The sequence below is a fragment of the Odocoileus virginianus genome, chromosome 16, assembly GCF_023699985.2.
Source record: "Odocoileus virginianus isolate 20LAN1187 ecotype Illinois chromosome 16, Ovbor_1.2, whole genome shotgun sequence".
NCBI lineage: Eukaryota > Metazoa > Chordata > Mammalia > Artiodactyla > Cervidae > Odocoileus > Odocoileus virginianus.
The window spans coordinates 2830191-2854566 of record NC_069689.1 but is presented as its reverse complement, the minus strand read 5'-3'; the positions used below and the strand labels follow the sequence as shown (position 1 = coordinate 2854566).

The 24376-nt window shown below is 37.0% G+C and overlaps 2 protein-coding genes across 9 annotated transcripts in view; both read right to left on the bottom strand.

Annotated features, from left to right (window-relative positions):
- Positions 1-24376, bottom strand: part of SCAPER (S-phase cyclin A associated protein in the ER) — a 400938-nt gene that overhangs the window by 102744 nt on the left and 273818 nt on the right. For all 8 annotated transcript variants that reach the window (XM_020886983.2, XM_020886986.2, XM_020886987.2 and 5 more), the window contains one exon: positions 18744-18867. In XM_020886983.2, coding sequence (XP_020742642.2) covers positions 18744-18867 — 124 coding nt within the window. The remainder of the gene's footprint in view (positions 1-18743; positions 18868-24376) is intronic.
- Positions 14040-15267, bottom strand: LOC110133206 (heterogeneous nuclear ribonucleoprotein A1-like). Its single transcript, XM_020886992.2, has one exon. The coding sequence runs from the start codon at positions 15250-15252 to the stop codon at positions 14290-14292; it is 963 nt and encodes a 320-aa protein (XP_020742651.2). The 5' UTR covers positions 15253-15267; the 3' UTR covers positions 14040-14289.

The window sequence follows — 24376 nt, the reverse complement described above, 5'->3', positions numbered from 1 at the left end:
GCTTCTTTTTGAATATGCAATATTTTCATTATCATCATTTCAAAATATCTTCTGATTTCCTTTGTGATTTTGTAGGCATTCTATTACTGTCTTCTAATTTTATTACATTGTGGTCAGAGAATATACTTTCAGTTTCTTTAAATTTATTATGATTGCTTTATGGCCTAGCATATAGTCTATCTTGAACACAAAACGCATGTTAGAAGACAATGTGTGTATTCTGTAGTTGCTGGGTATACTGATGTATAAATATCAATTAGATCAAGGTGATATCACCTATATTTTTTACTGAATTTTTGTTTTTAGTCAAGTTGTTTTATCAGTTGCTAAAGGAAGGCTGTTAAAATATCCATCTATGAGAATGGAATAATTTATTTTTCCCTTTAATTTTGTTAATATTTGCTTTCTGAATTTGAAGCTGTTATTAAGCATATACACATTTATGATGGCTATACTTTCCTATTGGCTGACCTATAATCTACCTGAAATGTTGCTGTTTATATCTTCTAATACTATTACATTAAACTCCTCTTTATTTGATATGAATGTAGCTATTTTAGTTTATGTTTACTATGTGAGTCTTTTTCACTCTTTTGTTTCAACTTATATTTATACAGGATTGTATTTTTATATTTTAAGTACATCTCATGTAGATGGCATTTCATTGGGTCTTTGTTTTTACCCTTTCTGACAATTTATGCCTTGTAACTTATTCAAGGAAAGTTCTGCACGTTTTGTTTAGCATAATAATTGATAGATTTGGGTTGGACTTACTATTTATTGTTTTTTGTTTAACTTTTCATTGTTTATTTATCAAGTTGAGATAGTGCCGTTTTGTGTAAAAAGCAGAAACTTTGTAATGTTATTGCTTTTCTGTCCTCTCCACCCTTTCAGTTTAGTTTTGTTAGTCAATCATGTCTGGCTCTTTGCGATCACATGGACTGCAGTACACCAGGCTTCCCTGTCCATCACTAACTCCTGGAGCTTGCTCAAACTAATGTCCACTGAGTCGCTGATGCCATCCAATCATCTCATCCTATGTCGTCCCCTTCTCCCGCTGTCTTCAATCTTTCCCAGCATCAGGGTCTTTTCCAATGAGTCAGTTCTTCACATCAGGTGGCCAAAATATTGGAGCTTCAGCTTCAGCATCAGTCCTTCCAATGAATATTCAGGACTGATTTCCTTTAGGATGGACTGGTTTGATCTCCTTGAAGTCCAAGGGACTCTCTCAAGAGTCTTCAACACCACAATTCAAAAGCATCAATTCTTTGGCACTCAGCTTTCTTTATGGTCCAACTCTCACATCCATAGATGACTACTCGAAAAACCATAGCTTTGACCATCCAGACCTCTGTTGGTAAAGTATGCTGTCTAGGTTGGTCAGAGCTTTTCTTCCAAGGAGCAAACATCTTGGCTTGCAGTCACCATCTGTGGTGATTTTGGAGCCCAAGAAAATAAAGTCTCACTATTTCCATTGTTTCCTCATCTATTTTCCATGAAGTGATGGGACCGAGGCCATGATCTTTGCTTTTTGAAAGTGGAGTTTTAAGCTAGCTTTTTTACTCTTCTCTTTCACCTTTAACAAGAGGCTCTTTAGTTACTCTTCGATTTCCACCACAAGGGTGGTGTCACCTGCATATCTGAGGTTGTTGATGTTTCTCCTGGCAATCTGATTCCAACTTGTGCTTCATCCAGCCTGACATTTCTCATGATGTACTCTGTATAAAGCAGGGTGACAATATACAACCTTGATGTACTCTTTTCCCAATTTGGAACCAGTCCATTGTTCCATGTTTGGCTCTGTTACTTCTTGACCTGCATATAGACTTCTCAGGAGGCAGGTAAGATGGTTTGGTATTCTCATCTTTTTAAGAATTTTTCACAGTTTGTTGTGATCCATACAGTAAGAGGTTTTGGTGTAGTCAATAAAGCAAAAGTAGATGTTTTTTTCTGGAACTCTCTTGCTTTTCTGATGATCTGGTGGATGCTGGCAATTTGATCTCTGGTTCCTCTTTTTCTAAATCCTGCTTGAACATCTGGAAGTTGTTGGTTCATGTACTATTGAAGCCTCACTTGGAGAATTTTGAGCATTACTTCACTAGCATGTGAAATGAGTGCAATTATGTGGTAGTTTGAACATTCTTTGGCATTGTCTTTCTTTGGGACTGGAATGAGAACTGACCTTTTCCAGTCCTGTGGCTACTGCTGAATTTTCTAAATTTGCTGGCATGTTGAATGCAGCACTCTCACAGCATCATCTTTCAGGATTTGAAATAGCTCAGCTGGAATTCCATCACCTCCATTAACTTTGTTTGTAGTGATGCTTCCTAAGGTCCACTTGACTTCACATTCCAAGATGCCTGACTCTAGGTGAGTGATCACACCATCGTAGTTATTTGGGTCATTTAGATATTTTTGTATAGTTCTGTGTATTTTTGCCACCTCCTCTTAATATCTTCTGCTTCTGTTAGGTCCATACCAATTCTGTCTTTTATTGTGCCCATCTTTGCATGAAATGTTCCCTTGGTAGCTCTAATTTTCTTGAAGAGATCTCTGGTCTTTCCTATTCTATTGTTTTTTTCTATTTCTTTGCACTGATCACTGAGCAAGGCTTTCTTATCTCTGCATGATTCTTTAGAACTCTACACCATTCAGATGGGTATATCTTTACTTTTCTTCTTTGCCTTTGCTTCTCTTTTTTTCTTAGCTATATGTAAGGCCTCCTCAGATAACCATTTTGCCTTTCTTTTTCTTGGGATGGTCTTGGTCACCACCTCCTGTACAATGTCATGAACCTCCATCCGTAGTTCTTCAGGCATCTGTCTATCAGATCTAATCCCTTGATCTATTGGTCACTTGCACTGTATATTCATAAAGGATTTGATTTAGGTCATACCTGAATGGCCTAGTGGTTTTCCCTACCTCTTCGGTTTGTCTGAGTTTTTTATTCAGTTTAAATCTGAATTTCTCCATCCTTTATATTATAGTTATACTATGCATCATATGCCGTACACCTAAATATATTATAATCTGCCTGCCAAGCAGAAGACACGTGTTTGGTCCCTGGGTTGGAAAGATCCCCTGGAGAAGGAAATGGCAACTCACTCCAATATTCTTGCCTTGGAAATCCCATAGAGAGCGGAGCCTGGTGGGCTGCAGTCCACGGGGTGTTAAACAGTCAGACAAAACCAAGCAATGAAACAACAATACTAAAAATTTTGTTCAAACCATCATGTATATTTAAAAGTTTTGTTAAAGAAACAAAGAAGAAACATATCCTCATTTCCAGAGTTCTTCATTCCTTCTTAAAGATGGTCATTTTCATTGGGTGTCATTTGTCTTCAGTTTGAAGAACTTTACCATTTCTAGTAGTACAATCTTTTGTCATCTAATTGTCTAAGGCATATATTTTAAAATGTCAACTGTATTTATTTCACCTTTATTCTTGAAGCATTTCTTTTGTCTGCTGGATATAGAAATTATGGATTGAATTTTCTTTTCTTTTTAAATTTTTAGCATTTTAAAAATGTTCACTGTCTTCTGGCCTCTGATGAGACAGATGTCAGGCATTACCTGAATCATTATTTGTCTGTATGCAATGTGGCACCTTTCAACACTTTCTCTTTTTATTATACTTATTTTTTGCAGTTTGACATGATTATCTTTGTATTCATCCTTTTGGGGGGTTGGTGAATTTATTATTGAATCTGTATATTTATGACATCAAATTTGGAAAAAACTTAGACATTATTCTTTCAAAAATATTTTAATGCTTCATTCTTTGTTCTTCGGGATATCCAATATACATATTACACTGTTTAATACTGTCCCACAATTCCCTAAGGTTCTGTTCTTTCTGTTTGCTTTTGTTCTCTCAATCTCTCCACCACACACACTGATCAGACTGGTTATTCCTATTCATATTGCTTTAAGTTCAATAATCTTTCCTCTGTTACTTCCACTCTGTTAGGTCCACCAGTGAACTGTTTTTTTTTTTTTAATTTATACTTAATTTTAAATAATTTTACACCTCTCCCAGCCATCCCTGATGTTAACACCTTACATAATTACAGCACAATTACTAAAACCAGAAAATTAACATTGATATAAAACAATGAGCTAATTTAAAGAACTCATTAGAATTTTCCCAGTTTTTCTCACTAAAGTCCTTTTTTGTTGGGGGCGGGGGGGCTTCATGATCCAATCCAGAATCCCACATTGAATTTAGTTGTCACATCTCTCTAGTCTCTATGAATTCTTCAATTTTTGCATTTAATCAGCTATCTTGTGGACCATTTTCAATTTGGAACTGTTTGATATTTTCTCATATTTAGATGACATATTTGGCAAAAGTATCACAGAATGACAGTGTGAGCTTCTAAGAATATAATACTAGAAAGTAAATGATGTTGATATATTGTTTTTAGTGATGTTAGTTTTGATCACAGTTAAGGTAGTATATCTGCCAAGTTTCTTCATCGCAAATTTTCTATTTTCCTTCTCTGTAATTCAAAGTTATTCTGAAACTCCAAAAATGTCCTTTTTCTAATTATACTTTTACTAATTTTTTCATCCATTGATGATTATCTCCTGCAATAAGCATTACTGTGGTGTTTGTCTCATGTTATTTTTCTATTTTTCATCATTATCATTTATTAATTCATTCAGTGAATTTTTGACTTCACTTATATTTTTCAGTTTGATTTTAAAAAAAGAAGCAGGCATATGACTTTGCTGGACTCAACTGCAAAACTTTATTCATGGATAGCAACTGAAATCTCAGTTCAGTTTGTCTTTAGCTGAAGTGCTTGGAGTCTCCCACAAACATATGGTACCAGGGTCATTCAGATATTTATAAATAATTCAGGGAATCCTTCTTTCTGGTTATATCCTTTTTGAATGTCATCCTTACATTCTTGCAGTTGCCTTTGCCCCAAATTCTGTCTTCTGGTTCTTCAGGCTAGAAAGACTGGATTTTCTATGATAGTTTTAGCCATCCCACGTGGTACTGTCCTCAGGCTAAAAGCCATAAAACCAGGAAACTTACTCAATGCTGTTTCCTTCTTCTAAGTGTCTATTCCGATCAGAATCTGTCTGCTTTTGATAGGTCTGTGGCACCTTCAGGTAGATTTTTTTCATACTTTATACCTCCTGTCATCTGTAGAAGGGTCACTCTGGTAGGAGCTTATTCAATAATATTGGAAGCAAAACTGGATCATTTGTATGATACTGATTCTTTCAAGCATGTTAAGACTTGCTTTATGGCCTAGTGCATAATCAATTCTTGTAAATTTCCCACGTGTACTTATAAAAAATTTATGTTCTCTAATGTTTCACATATGACTCTATCTATGTGTATCAAGTTTGCTAATTGATTTATTCAATTTTGTACATATATTACCATTCTGTTTGCTGTACCCACCGTCTGAAAGCAGTGCGGTAAAATATCCACTATGATGCTGGATGTGTCAATTCCTCCATGATTATAGGTGACAGTAATAATGATGATGATATGATTTCATGTGACTGCAGTAGAATGGCACTTAAGAGTTATAACTTGATCCATATTCTTTCACTAGATCAATTCTGAATGTAGCTTTAAGGGTAAAGTTCTATACCAGTCACAATATCCTTTAACTGTTCTTACCAGACTTAAATGAACAGTGTGCCATGTAATATAGTGGAAAAAAGTTAGGCTGGGATTTGGGAGACCTGAATTTGTATCCTAATTCTATTGGAAACAAGCTGTGAAATTTTTGGCAAATACCCAGCCCACACATCTCCCATCCTTCTCTTTTTCTGAGTTCCATCGTCCTCATTTGTAAGACAAGGAGGACTAGACCAGACTAGATACTATGAAAGCCTCCTCTCTGGTTCTGATACACTCTGTATCAATAAATATATATAATATATATATAAAATATATATAGTGTTTTAATGATTACATCAGCCTTTTAAAGAGTACATCATGTGAAATGCCAGGCCAGATGAAGCACAAGCTGGAATCAAGATTGCTGGGAGAAATATCAATAACCTCAGACACGCAGATGACACCACCCTTATGGCAGAAAGCAAAGAAGAACTAAAGAGCCTCTTGATGGAAGTGAAAGAGCAGAGTGAAAAAGTTGACTCAAAACTCAACATTCAGAAAACTAAAATCATGGCATCCAGTCCCATCACTTCATGGCAAATAGATGGGGAAACAATAGAAACAGTGACAGATTTTATATTTTGGGGCTCCAAAATCACTGCAGATGGTTAATGCAGCCATGAAATTAAAAGATGCTTGCTCCTTGGAAGAAAAGCTATGACCAGCCTAGATAGCATATTAAAAAGCAGAGACATTACTTTACCAACAAGGTCCGTCTAGTCAAAGCTATGGTTTTTCCAGTAGTCATGTATGGATGTGAGAGTTGGACTATAAAGCAAGCTGAGCACCAAAGAATTGATTCTTTTGAACTGTGGTGCTGGAGAAGACTCTTGAGAGTCCCTTGGACTTCAAGGAGATCAAACCAGTCCATCCTAAAGGAAATCAGTCCTGAATATTCACTGGAAGGACTGATGCTGAAGCTGAAGCTCCAATACTTTGGACACCTGATGCGAAGAACCAACCCTTTGGAAAAGACCCTGATGCTGGGGAAGGTTGAAGGTGGGAGGAGAAGGGGACAACATAGGATGAGATGATTGGATGGCATCACCAACACGATGGACATGAGTCTGAGTAGGCTCTGGGAGTTGGTGATGGAAGGGAAGCCTGGCGTGCTGTAATCCATGGGGTTGCAAAGAGTCGGACACAACTGAGCAACTGAACTGACTGATATATAGTGTATAAGAAACAGAATTCATATTATTGATGAAGAAATGGGTAGGGTGCCCTTGACATGTTGAGCAAGTACCACACAGTGAGGAAAGGAGAAACGAGATGCAAGCGGCATCAGGAAGACCAATGTTACTTGTGGAGAGCTGAAGGGTTTCTATTCCCATGTAATTAACTATGAAGTCCATGTTCTGGCTCCTTGGTACAAAGGAGAGAATGTGGTAAATGGCCAATTCCAGGCCTTTGATGCTATAATGAAAATAAAATAGGCCTCCACATGGCTCTGCACCAGACTCAGTGAAAAACAATCCCCTTGCTGTAAGGCTGCATTTATATTTTCTTTGTTAGTATACAGGGCTTTCTTGTCATCTTCTGCAGTGCTCACCAACAGTCTCTTTGATACAACAGTATCATATCAATTATTTAAGGTTTGTACATCACTTTTCAATTAACAGTTTCTTTGGCTCCAGAAAATATATACACACAATTTATAAGAGTATTCTTTAAATATTCCATGAGGAGCAGGTCACTATGAATTAAAAATAAGAATGCTAATAAAATATTGAATGCCTTTTTAAAGTGCAATGAAACATCAAGAAATTATAAATCTTTTAATTAAATGCTTCTTCAGTGTATATTACCCAGGTGAAAATATTAAACATGTATAAAATTAAAGTCACAAAAATATTATTTTATCTTATTTGTCAACTCAATAAAGTGAGGACACATCAATTTAGGTTATAGGAAGGGAATGTCCTAGACAAGAACTCAGGAGACTTGCATTCAGATCATGATTCTATCACTAGGTAGTTGTATGATCTCTTTGCCATAATTCAATTTACCAATCTGTAATATGGATTATGTAGAATTTGTCCACATTAAACGTCAATCAATCTATTTTCACAGTACTCAGCAGTACTCGTACTTGTCTTTTTTTGGTGGTGATAAACATGTAACATAGATTTATCATCTAATAATTTTAAGTATATTTCATAGTCTATCTATACGCACATGGCTGTAAATCAGATCTCTAGATCTTTTCCATCTGCATAACTGAAGTCAACACTCACTGAAGAGCACCTTTCCATCTGCCCTCATCCTAGTGCCCAACTTTCAGTTTAGTGAGTCTGCCTACTTCAGATATCTCGTGTAAGTGAAATCATACAGTATCTGCCCTTCTGTGACTGGCTTATTTTACAAGGTTTATCCATGTTGTCACATATGGAAGATTTCTTTTTTATGGCTGAATAGTATTCCAGTGCATGCACATACATTTTTCTTTATTCAACTGCCAATGGGCTTCCCTGGTGGCTCAGATGGTAAAGCGTTTGCCTGCAATACGGGAGACCCAGGTTCAATCCCTGGGTCGGGAAGATCCCCTGCATAAGGAAATGACAACCCACTCAAGTACTCCTGCCTGGAAAATTCCATGGACAGAGGAGCCTGATAGGCTACAGTCCATGGGGTCACAAAGAGTCGGACACGACAGAGCGACTTCACTTTCACTTTTCACTTTCAATGGACATTTCAGTTATCTCCCTCTCTTAGTTATTATGAATAATGGTACAGTGAACATGAGAGTGCAAGGATCTCAGAGTTTCTGATTTCAATTCTTTTTGGGTAAATACCAAGAAGTAATCCCATATGGTAGTTCTATTTTTAAGTTTTTGGGGAACTGTCATTTTTGTTTTCCAAAGTAGGTGCACCAATTCACATTTCCATCAGGAAACACGAGTTTCCATTTCTCCAAACTCTTGCCAATACCTGCTACTTTCTGTGTTTCTGATTTTTATATTTATGTATTTAGGATGTTAACCCTTCATCAGATATATACTTTTCAAATATTTTCTCCCCTTCTGCAGTTTGCCCTTTCATTTTGTTGACTGTTTCCTTTGCTGTACAGAAGCCTTTTAGTTTAATGCAGTGTCACTTGTTTATTTTTGCTTTTGTTGTGCTTTCTCATATCACATCCAAAAAAAAAAAAAAAAAATCACTGCCAGGAGCAATGTCAAGGAGCTCTACCCTTATGTTTCTTCTAGGAGTTTTATGGGTTCAGGTTTTACATTTAAGTTTTAAGTCCATTTGCAGTTAATTTTTGTGTATGGTGTAAGATAAGAGTCCAACTTCACTATTTTGCATGTGGATAGCCACCAGTTCCCAACAGCGATTACTAAAGACTACCCAACAGTATTTACTAAAGAGACCACGTTTTCCTTTGCATATTTTTAACGTCTTGTCAAATCTTAGTTGGCTGTATATTTGTGGGTTTACTTCCAAGCTCTCTATTCTGTTCTATTGGTCTATGTGTCTGTTTTTACGAGTTTGTTCTAATCTTTAATTATTTCCTTTTTCTGCTAACTCTGGGCTTAGTTTTTCTTTCTCTAGTTTCTTAAGGTATAAAGTTAAATTGATTTTGAGAGCTTTCCTCCTTTTTAATTCAGGTATTTATTGCTATGAACTTCCCTCTCAGCACTGCTTTTCCAGCAATCCATAAGTTTTTGTCTGCCATATTTTAATTTGTCTTAAAGATACTATTTAGTTTCTCTTTTAATTTCTTCTTTCATCCACTGTTTTTTCATCAGGTTGTTTAATTTTCACATATTTGTGATTTTTCCAGTTTTCCTTCTGCTATTAATTCCTATTTTCATTCCATTGTGGTCAGAAAATACACCTGTCATCTTAAATTTGTTTACTTGTTTTGTGACCTAATGTGTGATCCATCCTGGAGAATGTTCCATGTGTGCTTGAGAAAATGTGTATTCTGCTGGTTGGTGGAATATTTTATATATGTGTATTAGGTCCGTGCAGCCTATAACACTGTTCAAATCCTCCGTTTAAATTTAATGATTTGCTTTCTAGATGTTTACATCATTGAAAGTGGGGTACTGAAATCTACTTTAACTGAGCTATTGTCATCTTCTTCCTTCGGCTCCTCAATACTTGCTTCTTATATTTGAGTGCTCTGATGGGTGCATGTGTATTTACAATTGTCATACCTTCCTTAAAAATGGGCCTTTTATTACTATATAATGTCCTTCTTTATCTCTTCTGAGAGTTTCTGACTTTTAAGTCTATTTTGTCTGATTCGGGGATGGCTACCTGTGTTCTCTTGTTACCATTTGCGTGAATTATCGTTTTCAAGTCTTTCACTTTCAGCTTATGTGTGTCCTTAAATTTAAAGTAAGTCTGTTGTTGACAAAAGATAGTCAGATCTTGTGTTTTTATCCATTCAGCCAGTGTGTGTCTTTTTAATGGAGAGTAAACCACTTACACTTAAAGTAATTACTGATAGAGAAGGAATACCTATTGTCATTTTGTTAATTATTTTATGTCATACAGTTATTTTGTCCCTCATTCTTCTTCTGCCATCTTCCTTTGTAGTAACATGCTTTGATTCCTTTCTCATTTTCTTCTGAGTATCTTCTATAGGTATTTTTCCTTGTGGTTGCAATTTATAATAATCTATTTCAACCTGATAACTTAATATCAATCACATACTAATATGCTATACTTTTACCTCTCTCCCCTCAATATTTATGTTATTCATGTCTCAAAGTACATATTTTAAATCATGTATCCATTAACATACTTTTATAGCTATGGCTATTTTAAGTTTGGTCTTTTAATTTCTATGTCAGGATTAACACTGACTTAACCCCCCATTACAGTATTACAGCATCCAGTATTTGTCTGTATATTCACATTTATCAGTAAGCTTTATACTGTCATATGCTTCCATGTTGCTATTTAGTGTCTTTTTTTTTCCTCCTACTTTAAGGACTCCTTCTAGAATTTCTTGTAAAGTAGGTCTAGTAGTGGTGATGAATTTCCTTGGCTTCTGTTTATCTGGGAAAGTTTTAACTTCTCTTTCATTTTTTGAAGGATAGTTTTGCTGGATGTAGTGTTCTTGGTTGGCATTTTTTTCTTTTATCATTTTGATGATAACATCCCACTCCCTTCTGGCATGTAGGTTTTCTGGTGTGAAATACACTGATTGTTTTATGAGAGCCCTTGGGCATGTGACAAGTTGATTTCCTGTTGCTGCATTCAAAGTTCTATCTTTGACTTCTAATAATTGATTATAATGTGTCTATGTGAGGTTTCTTTGGGTTCACCAAAGGTAGGACCTGTTGTACTTGTTGAAATTGGATTCCCTTTCCTTCACTAGATTGGGAAATTTTAGGTCATTATTTATTTAAATAAGTTTTCTGCCCCATTTTCTCTTTGTCTCTCTCTCTCTCTCCTTTTGTGACCACCATAATATACATATTGGTCTACTTTACAGTATAGCATAAGTCCCTTAGGCTTTTTTTCATTCTTTTTAATTTTTATTCCTGATTGGATAATTTCAAATTACCTATCTTTTAGTTCAATGATTCTTTCTTCTGTCTGATCAAGGCTGATCTTGAGTTCCTCTAGTTTTTTCAACTTATTCTTTAGCTCCAAAACTTCTGTTTGGTTCTTTTTATATTTTCTATCTCTTTTTAATTTTCATTTTGTTCATATATCATTTTTCTGGGTTCACAGAACATCTCTAGAATAATTATTTTGAACATTTGTCACATGATTCATACACCTGCTTCTTTAGGGTTGGTTCTTGAAGATTTATCTTGTTGTTTGTAGGGGCCATGCTTCCCTTTTTCTTTGTGTGTCTTGTAACTTTTTGTTGGAATCTGCACGTTTGAAAAAAGACGTATCGCTTTTAGACTGTACATATTGGCTTTGTAAAGGGGAAGACACAAATTCCCTTGACTAGGGAGTCAGAGGTTCTATGAAGCATTTTTATAGGGGACAGGACTTCTCTGGGCCTACATGTGCAATTTTTCAATTAGAAAGCCTGGCTGGTTTCTTACTCAGGCGATTGTAATCTCTTGCTCCCTCTGGTGTCTGTATGTAGCACTGCAGGTTCTCTGATTCTCAGCAGTAAGCTGCCCTGCTTTCTGCTGTTCTCAAGGGCTGCCAGGCATCCAAAGTATGCCAGCTTCTTGGCAGTGCCATGAGTCATGTGAGGCAGATACAAGTCCCTTGGGCAGCCCTCCAAAAAGCCAGAATGCTGGATTCACACTCAACTCCTCTCCCTTTAAAGCAGAGAACCATGAGCTCCTCTATCATCTTCCAACGCCAAGCTGTGCCAACTCAAGAGAGGAAAGATTGTGAGTAAACCAAAATAGTTTTTCTTACTCACATCACTGTGGTTGCTCCTGGCCTTGAGATCACCTTGGGTATTGTAATATCTAAACTGTTTTATGGAATTCTCATAACGGTATTTTTTAAAAATTATTTTTTATTTAAGGATAATTGCTTTACATAATTTTGTTGTTTTCTGTCAAACCTCAACATGAATCAGCCATAGAGGTATACATATATCCCCTCCCTTCTGAACCTCCCTCCCATCTCCCGCCCCATCCCACCCCTCTAGGTTGATACAGAGCCCCTGTTTGAGTTTCCTGAGCCATACAGCAAATTCCCCTAGGCTATCTATTTTACATATGCTAATATAAGTTTCCACACTACTCTTTCCATACATCTCACCCTCTCCTCCCCTCTCCCCATGTCCACAAGTCTGTTCTCTATGTCTGTTTCTCCATTGCTGCCCTGTCAGTACCATTTTTCTAGATTCCATATATATATATATATATATATATATATATATATATACATTAGAATGTGGTATTTATCTTTCTCTTTCTGACTTACTTCACTCTGTATAATAGGTCCTAGGTTTATCTACCTCATTAGAACTGACTCAAATGCATTCCTTTTTATGGCTGAGTAATATTCCATTGTGTATACGTACCACACTTCTTTATCCATTCATTTGTTGATGGACATCTAGGTTGCTTCCATGTTCTAGCTATTGTAAATAGTGCTACAATGAACAATGGGATATGTGTCTCTTTCAATTTTGGTTTCCTCAGGGTATATGCCTAGGAGTGGGATTGCTGGATCATATGGTGGTTTTATTCCTAGTTTCTTAAGGAATCTCTATACTGTCTTCCACAGTGGCTGTATCAATTTACATTCCCAGCAACAGTGCAAGAGTGTTCCCTTTTCTCCACACACTCTCCAGCATATACTGTTTGTAGACTTTTTGATGATGGTCATTCTGACTGGTGTGAGATATCTCACTGTAGTTTTGATTTGCATTTCTCTAATAATGAGCAATGTTGAGCAACTTTTCATGTGTTTTTTAGCCATCTGTATGTCTTCTTTGGAGAAATGTCTGTTTAGGTCTTTTTTCCACTTTTTGATTGGGTTGTTCGCTCTTCTGGTATTGAGTTGCATGAGCTACTTGTATATTTTGGAAATTAATCCTTTGTCAGCTGTTTTATTTGCTATTATTTTCTCCCATTCTGAGGGATTGTCTTTTCACGTTGCTTTTGGTTTCCTTTGCTGTGCAAAAGCTTTTAAGTTTAATCAGGTCCCAGCTGTTTATTTTGTTTTTATTTCCTTTACTCTAGGAGGTGGGTCATAGAGGATCTTGCTTTGATTTATGTCATTGCATTCATAACAGTATTTTGGTTTGTATATAGTTGCTAAGTGTTTCTTTGGGAATGAGAACTGAGACTATTTTGCCAGTTTGCTCTTTTTCAATGGTCTTTTTATTGCTTTCTCATGTTCATGTCTAGTCTCCTCAAGAAGACATTTTGAAGGTAGAGGCCTACTTTCATATGCAGTGTAATGATTCAGGCACAGAGAAGAGTCTTAACACTCAGTTATTGAAATCTGCTTTAATATAGTTTAAAGTTTTCATAATTTTTAAAGATAATGCCTATCTAAATGTACTGTTTTTATAGGGCTCCAAATAAATTCCTCAAGACCTTATCCTAAAAATCCTACTTTGAATCTACACCACAAGAAAAAGCACATACTTTTTCAGTGCCACCCATGCTAATTTAGCTTTTGTAAAAATCATAATCCAGAATTGTAGAATTTCTACCCTTCAAGGCACACTCCAAATTCTTCCCAAAAGCCTCTCCAATGCTCCAAATTAGAACTCATTCATTCATTAATCAAATATTTAGCAGGCATCTCCTTATGTGCCTGGTACTTTTCTAGGCTGTGTGCACTACTTTGTAGCCCTGATTATGTTACAGAACTTCTCATAGCTTTTCTTTAATATTTAAAAAAAAAAAAAAGACATTTATTCAGCGTCATGATCAGACTATTACATTTAGCAATCAACAGCATGGGTGCAAAAAAAAAAAAATCTACATTAAAACCCTTTGTTGGAATGCTTTACACTTTCCACAGAACAGAAACTAAAATAACCTGTTATACAATTAGTCACAAGTACAGTCCTCGAGTTTTTTGCCCATACACATGAGTATTGTCTAAAACATGTCTTCTTTGTAGCAGCTAGGCCCTGCCACCACTGTGCTTGGCTGAGTTCACAAATCTGTTGTAACCTGTAGCTTCCCTGTCACTTCTCTGGCTCTCCTCTCCTGCTAAGCTTTGTTTCCTGGCAGTGATTAAAACCTTCTGCCACTGCCATAGCTACTGCTGCTGCTGGAACCACCATAGCCACCTTGGTTTCGTTGTTTGGCAAAGTATTGGCCTCCACCACCATAGGGGCCAGAACTTCTGCCTCCGAAGTTTCCTCCTTTCATGGGTCCAAAATTTGAAGATTGATTGTTGTAATTGCCAAAATTATTGTAGCTTCCGCCACCTCCAAAATTGCTTCCGTCATTACCAAATCCATTATATCCATCCCCACTGCCACCATATCCGCCACCACCACGGCTGCCACCAAAGCCACCTCGACCACTGAAGTTTCCTCCACGACCAAAGTTGTCATTCCCACCAAAACCACCTCCACGACCGCCACCAAAGTTTCCAGAACCACTTCGACCTCTCTGGCTGGATGAAGCACTAGCCATCTCTTGCTTAGACAGGGCTTTTCTCACTTCACAGTTGTGGCCATTCACAGTGTGGTATTTCTGAATGACAATCTTGTCTACAGAGTCATGGTCATCAAAGGTTACAAAAGCAAACCCTCTCTTTTTGCCACTGCCTCGGTCAGTCATGATTTCAATTACTTCAATTTTTCCATACTGTTCAAAATAATCTCTCAGGTGATGTTCTTCAGTGTCTTCTTTAATGCCACCAACAAAAATCTTTTTCACAGTTAAGTGGGCACCAGGTCTTTGAGAATCTTCTCTTGACACGGCCCTCTTTGGTTCCACAACTCTTCCGTCCACCTTGTGTGGCCTTGCATTCATGGCCGCATCCACCTCCTCCATCGTGGCGTATGTGACAAACCCGAAGCCTCTGGAGCGCTTGGTGTTTGGATCCCTCATTACCACACAGTCTGTGAGAGTTCCCCATTGCTCAAAATGGCTCCTCAGACTCTCATCAGTTGTTTCAAAGCTCAATCCTCCGATGAAGAGCTTCCGCAGCTGTTCGGGCTCTTTGGGAGACTCTGACTTAGACATGATGGCAGTGGAGGCGGGGAAGTCTTCAACGATGCTTTCTCGGTGGTGTTCATGGGCAGAAAGGCTCTTTAATATTAATGTATGCAAGTTGCTTATTCCTTAACTGTGGGCTTCTAGAATGAAGGAACCGTGTCCAATTCACCTCTGTAATCCTGGCATCTGTACAATGCTTTGCACTTAATTGAGATGCAATATAAGAGTGCTAAAACAAACTCCAAACAGCTATATTAGGGGAGAAAAGCCTTCTAAACCATCTCAGTTTGCTGAAGAAAGGCTGAACTGCCCTATAATCAGTTGTCATATAAATTCTACCAGATCTGAATTAATTAACTTCTTTTATGCTTCTTTATAATCCTTCTGGAAAATGTGTGATGACAGCCTCCTACCCTTTGCTGAAAGGGTACTTACAAGCTAGTGATCCACATTTCAGTTACATGTACGTCAAAACAAGTTAGCAATAAAAAATGTACATGCACAAGTGATTTCCAGAAATGTAAAAATAACCACCACCACCTCTACCTCTCCAACTTAGAAGACATACCTCTTTCAATGATCACAAACTCCATCACAGCAGCATTAGAATTGACAGAGAATAAAAGGCCAAAAAGAACAGTAAGACCAGGAAGTGCCACGTTTAAGGGAAGGAGGGATAAAATGTGTTTGACAAACTAATGTCCCAGGATTCAAATTCTAAACTGAACAAAATAAACATAGAATGTGGTGAAATTCATTGGTTGGGAGATTAAAAGCTTTCCGAGTGTTAAGAAATCTTGAGGTCACAAGTAAGGGAATATGATTCAAAGGAAACTGGGGCTTTCAAAGTGGAGGGAAAGGATCAAGCTGCTTACAAGCTCCTGGCACATGGCAGGCACTTAATAAATGAAAGCTATTATGAGGAGTTACGGTTTAGCTTTGTGATGGCCCAGGCAGAGGCTACCGACCTCCTTTCTCTGGGCTTCACCATATTCTATACAGGCTGACATCACACCATTTTTATGTGCAACCTGCATATCTGTTCCTACTCCAGAGCAGGAATTTCCTGGATGGTTAGGATCATACCCCACACTTCTCTGCAACTGGAAATAGTAGGCACTTATAATTATTAAGTGAGAGAATAAACAAACTACCTTATATGATACAAACAGGTTTTGATCAGAAAAGAATGAAGACCTAGGATGGAAGATCTTGTCTATAAGTCTTCTTGCTCATCCCTTCACATTTCAAACACCATTCCCTTTGTTACTTTTTCTGTTCAAAGTACATTTATGTATCTTCTTCCATTACCAATATAGAATAGGTTTCACACAGTATATTCTTCCAGATAATCTGGCATGGAATAGTTGGGGAGCATGGCGTTTGTTTGTTTTTTTCCAGTTCTTATTTTGAAATAATTTAAAATTGGTAATGGAAGCATAGAAATTATATACTTTGAACAGGGTAAAGTAACAAAAGAGAATGGCTTTGAAATGTGAAGGAATAAGCAAGAAGACTTAAAAGCAGGATATGTTGCAAAAATAGTAGAGTTCCCTTCACCCATATTTCTATTGCTAACATTGTGAAAAACCACAGTATAATTACTGAAAGCAAGAAATCAACATTGAGCCAATAAAATTAACTATTCTACAGACCTTATTTGAAGTTTCAAGTTTTCTCACGAACATCCTTTTTCTGGTCTAGGATCCCACGTTACATTTCGTTGTCAGATCTCCTTAGACTCCTCCAATCTGTGACAGTTCTTCAACTTTTCTGTCTTTCATGACTGACACTTTTGAAAAGTATGAGTCAATTTTTGTGTAGAATGTCCCTCAACTGGGGTTTGACAGATCTAGCCTGGGCTCTTGACTCCATGACTATCCATGTAGCCTAGGGCAAGTCAACCTTTCTCAGACTCAAGTTTCTTTGCCTGTAAAGCAGTATACTAACACTGACTTTCTGTTTTAAAAATGAAATGAGGCAATATATATTAAAATGCCTGGGACATAAGGTCATACAGCAAATGCTAAGTCTTTCTCCTTGTCCCTGGCTTTCAAATATTTCTGATAGAAATTTTTGCTAAAATTCATTACCTGTATTTCAATGCCTTATTTTATAGATAAACCATATATTAACTTAGCCCTCAAGTGATGACTCAAGTGTCATTTATAAACAACCTTTATTGCACTGTATTATTCTAGGTCTGTGTTTTTGTCCTTTTTCACTGCTGTCCCTTCTCTTTGTCATGAGAAGAGCATGTGAGAGCCTCATCATTTCCTTTCTGATTTTCAGCTTTAAACATATGGGAATCCATTTGTTTACTTATATGTTCATCAACAATGTGCTGAAGCTACTGTGTCAGGCCCTGTTTTAGGATTTTGGAGAAAGTGATGAATCACCTCCTGTCCACATTGATTTTATGGCTAATTGGGGAAATGGACAAGTAAGCAGTTAATTACAGTTCAATGTGATTAATCCTATGAATGACCTCAGGGACAGGAGCATATAAGAAGAACACCTAACCTGGACTTGGGGAGAGGGTCAGGTTGGGGAAGGTTTCATGAAGAAAGTGCCATTATGTCTTAGTAGAGGGCTCAGGATGTAGAAATTAACCAGATGGAGAAGGAAAGAGAGCAAAAGGCTCACAGTTTAGAGAAAAGCTATTAGAACTACATGCTGAGTAAAATAAATCGGTTCTGAAAAATAAATCTCCTGTGTTATAAACTTGCAGCTTGAGAGTGATTTTGTGCCAATACCTCAGGGGCTCAGAAACTTCACCAGGAAACTTCTGGCCCCAGGGCTGTGTTCTGGAGGCTGCAGTTGACAGACCTAAACCTTTGGATATTATACTGAGCTTACCTCTTTCAACATCTGTGAACTGAAGTAAAATTTAAGGCTACAATTGGCTGCTTGTTCCTATTTCAAAAGTATAACAGGTTTGCCCCTTTGTGACAGAGGAGTTTCTTGCTTCAAAAAATACATCAAGGGCTCTCAAAAAGTCTATCTTAAATTGACCTTTTTATTTTTTTTTTAAATTGACCTTTTTAAAAAAAATCGCATTTCTTTAATATCTTCTCCCATCATTCATCCTGCCTCATCACTAAGGCATTACTTCCCTTTCTTTATGTTTCTTACCAAATTAAACATAAAGTGACTCTTTAAACTGAGCTGGCAAGAGAGGTTATGAGACTTTCTTCCCTTGTACAGCACTAATTCCTATGACCTCAGAGATACGGCTTTGAGCCTAACTCATTCCAAAGTCCCAGTCTAACCACGGAAATCTGTGATCTCAGCAAGTGCTACAAGTACATTATCCATCAAATACTGGGACTTAGAAGAATGCGTTATAAAATTTTCAAATGAAGAGGTTTTTCTGCCAATTCCTATTTTACTCTCCCAATCATTTTCACTTTTTTTTCAATCTGGATAATAAATAATATGGCTTCTTTTAGTTTTCTCCATAGGGGATATTTTTCAAATCTTAACTGCTTCTAATTCAAAGCAATAATATTACATACCGTCAACTGGTGTATGAGGAGGTCCATTAAGAAGGTAATCTTGTTACTAAACAGAACATCAGTGCAGTTTTCTGAACAGTTATTGCAGGTGAGGTTGTAAACATTGATTGCATTGCAAAGAGACCTAACAGAAGGAGAAAAACACCATTTATAAAACTTGTGCAGTTCTTCTCTAAACAATGTGAAATACACAAAATGAATGGTACAAAAGCAGCAGGCATGGGATAGAAATCACTCTTAAAAAACCAAGCCAAATATTACTAGGTGCAAGGTCCATCAGCTAGATATAAAAGCTTTTAATTTTTATCCACAGCCTAGTGCTCATTAGAAACTAATTCTTGCCTCTTATTAATGCAGCAGCAGGCAATGGAAATGTACTTACCAGTCTACTGACAATGTCTTAATAATCTAAGATTAGATGTTACCCAGGAATTTTGGGATCTAGAATTTTTGAATAGTATCCAGAAAAAAGAGTGTGCCAAAGCTCCTGTTGCCAGGTCTCCTGGGTGACAAGGGCAGATGATGGAGGAAAGGAGCACACATGAAGAGAAACGACAGGTTTTCCCTTGTGAGACAAGAACTGCAGAGGTCTGGGGAGTGAGCACCACACCTGCTCAGGGGTTGCACAGACGGGCCCAGAGTGACTCAGCAGGAGAGGACCTAAAGAGTAAAACAGTCTCGGGTCAAACCCATCAGAGAAATGTGGTGTTTTTTTTCCCTTTGGGATTAAAAAAGTATATCCCATTTTTCAAAGAAAGTTTTGGAGCAACAAACTCAATGGGCATTCTTGTGAGTGCTTTGAAAACTGTAATAAACCTGCACTGCCTGAGTGATCAATGTTGATTCTGGCCTCGCTAAATCCCCTGCTTAAGTCCTATGTACAAATGTTTTGATTTAGTCCCTTACAACCAATCCTCTAAAACAATCATTCTTAGAGTGTGAACCATGAACCAGTAGCATCAATATCACCTGGGAACTTTCAGAAATACAAGTTCTCAGACTTCACCCCAGATCTACTAAACATTAGACACTTTGGGGGTGGAGTCCAGCAATTTGTGTTTTAATGAATTTCACTTTTTTATAAACAAAATTCCAGACCACTGCTCTGGAATAGGGGCTCTAGAGTTTGACAGAGCACTAGCATCACCTGTATATCTTTAAAGATACAGACTTGCCTGAATTCTTCCCCTGGAGATGCTAGTGGGAGTGGGAGGGCTCTAGACATTCTGCATGTTTCAAAAGCTCTATGAGCAATTCTGATGTACAGGCAGAGTTGAGAAGCATGGGTCTAAGAATCAACATGTAAGTATTCATTTGTTCAACAAATATGTAATTCCCTATGATTTTCCAGGCATTGTGCTAGGTAGACAAGACAGACAAGCTCTCTGTTCTCATGGAGCTGATGCTCTAGTGGGAGAAAGATGGTAAAGACAGCTCCTGTTGTAATCATCTGTTTGGCTGATGTAGTGGTACTTGCTTCAACATAATTGATAGGTTCCTGAAACTTGAGCATTAGAGTATGTTGGTTAAGAGGAGAGATACTGGAATAAGATACTAGGTTAGAAACCAAGTTCTGTCATTTGAGGTTTTAGCAAGTTACTCATTTATATCTTAGCATCCAATTTCTTATCTGTAAAACTGAGATAATAATACCTAAGCTTCACATGGTCATCATAAGAATTAAATGAAATAATAGATGCAAAGTACTTAGGATGGTGCCTGGCACATGGTTAAATAATTCATAATGATAGGCTTCATTAGAGTTATTAATCTTATTATTCTTGTTATGAATAAGTCACAATTAAAACATTCAAAAATCAAATCAAATTAAAGCATGCTATGAAAGCTGTAATTTCTAGAATAATAAAGCACCATGCTTCGTAAATTTTTACATGGTATACTGGCATGAACAATGAAAGGACTCTAAGTTGAAGGGAGCAGGAGAAGGCTCAGCTCCAGCCTGACTTAACCCCTGAGGGCTGTCCAGGGGTCTTATGTGTCTTAGGTGTAACACATTTATGACACTTCAGTTGGAGGTTCTATGTAACAAATCTACCACAAATGCAATTCAGCACTATTTATTAGCTAACGTATTTAAATTGGCAAGAGTGCTTTTCTTTTCAGTTAAAAAAATAACATGTATTTGTGATTATAAAAATAATTTTAAAGATAATTATAATAACTGTAAGAAAGAGAGCACAAATAAACAGTAAAAAACTATGATACTTGGTACTTGTACTTCCAGTCTTCTCACCTTAGAAATATTCACTTAGTTAATATGTGTAAAATGAATATTTCTTCATGACATTTAATATTCTTCCGTAACACTGGTCTTCAATTAAAAAAAAAAAACAGCTTTCTTACTTTCTTGCTCAGAAGCTTAAAAGCTAATGAAATCTTTTTCAGAAGCTTAAACCAAAGAACAGATAAAATCAGAGTTGCTCTGACCCAAGAGTCCCACTCTGTTTTCCTCTCAAAGAGCCTTGAAATACTACTCAAAGACCTGCAGGTGTGTTCCCTTGGAGTACAGTAAAAACTCCTGAGCTTTAATACTAATAAAATTTAACTTGGTAACTTTCTGACTAGGAGTGATGACCTTAGTACAACACATACCAAGAAGTATGGTGAAAAGTACCTCCCCCTCACTTATGTCCTTCAGCCCCTCAATTCCCTACCTTAGAAATCACCACGGTTACTAGTGCACATGTCCTTCCAGTAGTCTGTGCATAGGCAAGAGTTTCCCCCCTACACAAATGGTATCATACAAGATTTGGAGCCAAGGCCATCTTTCCCTGAGGTTGGCTGTTGCTGTCAACAAGCAAGGTTTGGAAAGGTGAGGCTTCCCTGCAGTAGACTCAGGTTCCCTTTTCCAGATTCTGTGTGTCAAGAACCAGTGGGATAACTTGTACTATTTGATTTGATTTCCTAATCTCTGATCTGCAGCTTCCAGTACCCATTGTGGTTTCCTGAGTGTGACAGAAAGTTGTGTGTGGCATTAGCTTCTTCCTTCCTTTTCTGGCCTCAGAGGGAGCAGTGCCCCCAGTGGACATGTTTGGTATTGTTCTGGAGTCAACAAAGAGGTCTGCAACCTTTCCAACAAATTTGTAAGCATCCAATTTCTTATTTTACGTTCCTTTTCTGATTAAACTACTTAAACTAAGAAATACTGTAGCTTTTAAAAGAAGGAACAGGATCATCCAATGTATGTAAAATTTTACATCAATCAATTCCTTACTATTGTATCTAATTTTCAACATAATGAAACAACACTGTTTTAATAGAGTTCTTAGTTATAAGCCAGGGGAAGAAAGCTCTGGTTGATTTAACAGGAAGGAAATTAACTGACAAGCTTTGGGTATATCATAGGATTTAGAAAACACCTTTATCAAAGTTATACTGCATGGGCCAATATCCAAATCACATACCATGAACCTGGTCTGCTAAAACAAAACAAAACAAAACAAAAAAACTCTGGGCACCATATGTCACAGCTTGAACTCACACTATGACCTTGGACAACAGATGCAGCTGCCTGCAATTGTCAAAGGAAGAGAGTGTGGGATGTCTTTGCTTCTTACTTTATTAGCCTCAGAGTAAAAGTCTGGAGTGGGTATGCTGTGTTGTGAAGCCTAGGTCACAAGTTTATATCCTAGACACAGAGTACTGGGGAGCAGACACCTGGTTCGCTCACACATATAGAGGGAGGGCCACGCTGTGTGCCTGGGAACTGGATAAATGCAGGGGGTGCTCAACTGCACAACCAGCGTTCACCACGGCTGTACCCAACAAACCCTTCTGCTTCCTGAGAGTAAATGTTCGGTAAAGATAATTTGGTTCAAAGGATATGAAGATTTACTTTAAGATTTTTGATAGACATTGCAAAATTCAAATTGCCCTCCAGAAAAAATGTATTTTAAATCAGTTTATACTCCCAGAAAAAGTTCATCCATGTTTTCACTAACATCAGATACTTTCATTTTTAAAATCTGTTACTGATCTGACAGCTAAAAATGTTAAAGGTTGCATTTCTTTAATTGCTAGTGGGATTAAGGACTTTTCACTTCATGTGCTTATTGGCAATGTGTATTTATATTTTCTTTAATTATCACTGTGAACCTTTTACCCATTTTTTATGGGGGGGGGTTGTCTTTTTCTTATTGATTTTAAGGCCCTTTACCAATAACAAAGGTAGTAACTTTTTATTTGTTTATTGGCTGCAAAAGGTCTTAGTTACAGTGTGTGGGGTCTTTGTGGTGGTGCACAGACTCTCAGGTTGTGGTGTGTGGACTCTGAAGTATGTGGGGTCAGTAAAGGCTACACTCTGGCCTTTGTGCTGGCATGGCATGAGAGGTGCTCGTTCCCGACGAGAGACTGAACCCATGTCGCCTGCATTGCAAGGCAGATTCTTAACCACTGGGCCACCAGGGACGTTCTGATATGAACCTTTTTTATCATCATATACAGCAAATAAATTTTCCTGTCTGTTGCTTATCTAAATTTTTTGCTTTTTGTCACAAAGAATAGTTTCATTTTTATTTGATAAAATCTGTCAAACTTTCCCTTCAGTATATCTGGATGTTGTGTCAGAAGAGCCTTCCTACTTCAGCATTACAAAAATATTTTTAAAAATTTACTTCTGGTATTTTCATATATTTTACATTTAAATATAAGATATGAAATTGATTGTGGGGTAAGGTATGAGGTAAGTAGCCATTTACACTTTTCTTTTTGTTAATTATTCTTATCCTCTATTTAAAAATTTTTATTGAAGGTTTTTCTCTTTTTCTTAATGATTTATAAGGATTCTCTCATTATATATATATATAGCAAAGGGTTAATACATATTGTTAATATTTTTTTCAGTTTATCTACTGCCAATAATTTTGCTCACTATTTTTAAGGCATCTTTTATATACTGAAGCTAAACAATTTCATGTAGTTAGACGACTCTTTGTGGTTTATTTTCTCTTCCTGCCCCTTTTTCCTTTAGAAAGTTACCCTTTACCATGAGATGAGGTAACTACATGTTTGTATCCAGCCATTTGTATGTATTTAATCATCACTGTGTGTGGTAATGTTATGGTTTTATAATTTACTATCAAATCATTTAAAATTTATTTTGATGTGTGGCATGAAGCAGAAGCCTAAATTCCCTTCCCTACCCAAGAAATTCTTGAATAATTCATCTTTTCTCTACTGGTTTGAAACGCCACCTTTACTGTAACTATATACACAGGCTGTGTTTCCCGGTTTTCTAGTCTAGTTGATAATTTATGTAAGTTCTGTAATATATAAAGGCAATAACACACTGCTTTATGTATTGCAGCTGTACAGTGGGACCAATATATACAACTGCAGATCTCTCAAAGTTTCAAAAATGAGGGTACTATATTTAGAATGACATGTGGAATTTATAGTTCTATAATTGTACCCTCTTTTCCCTTTGATTTTGATCTATAATTTTTATGGTCTTGATTTCTAATCTCTCTTTTTTTTTTAGTCAATGAAAACCCTACAACTTATCTCAACTCTTTTGTGGAATATCAGGGCATAAGTAAATCTACACATGAAAAAGCAAACAGTACAGGGTGTGGGATTATTGTCCTAATGCCCTCTGTGCTTTACATTAAAGA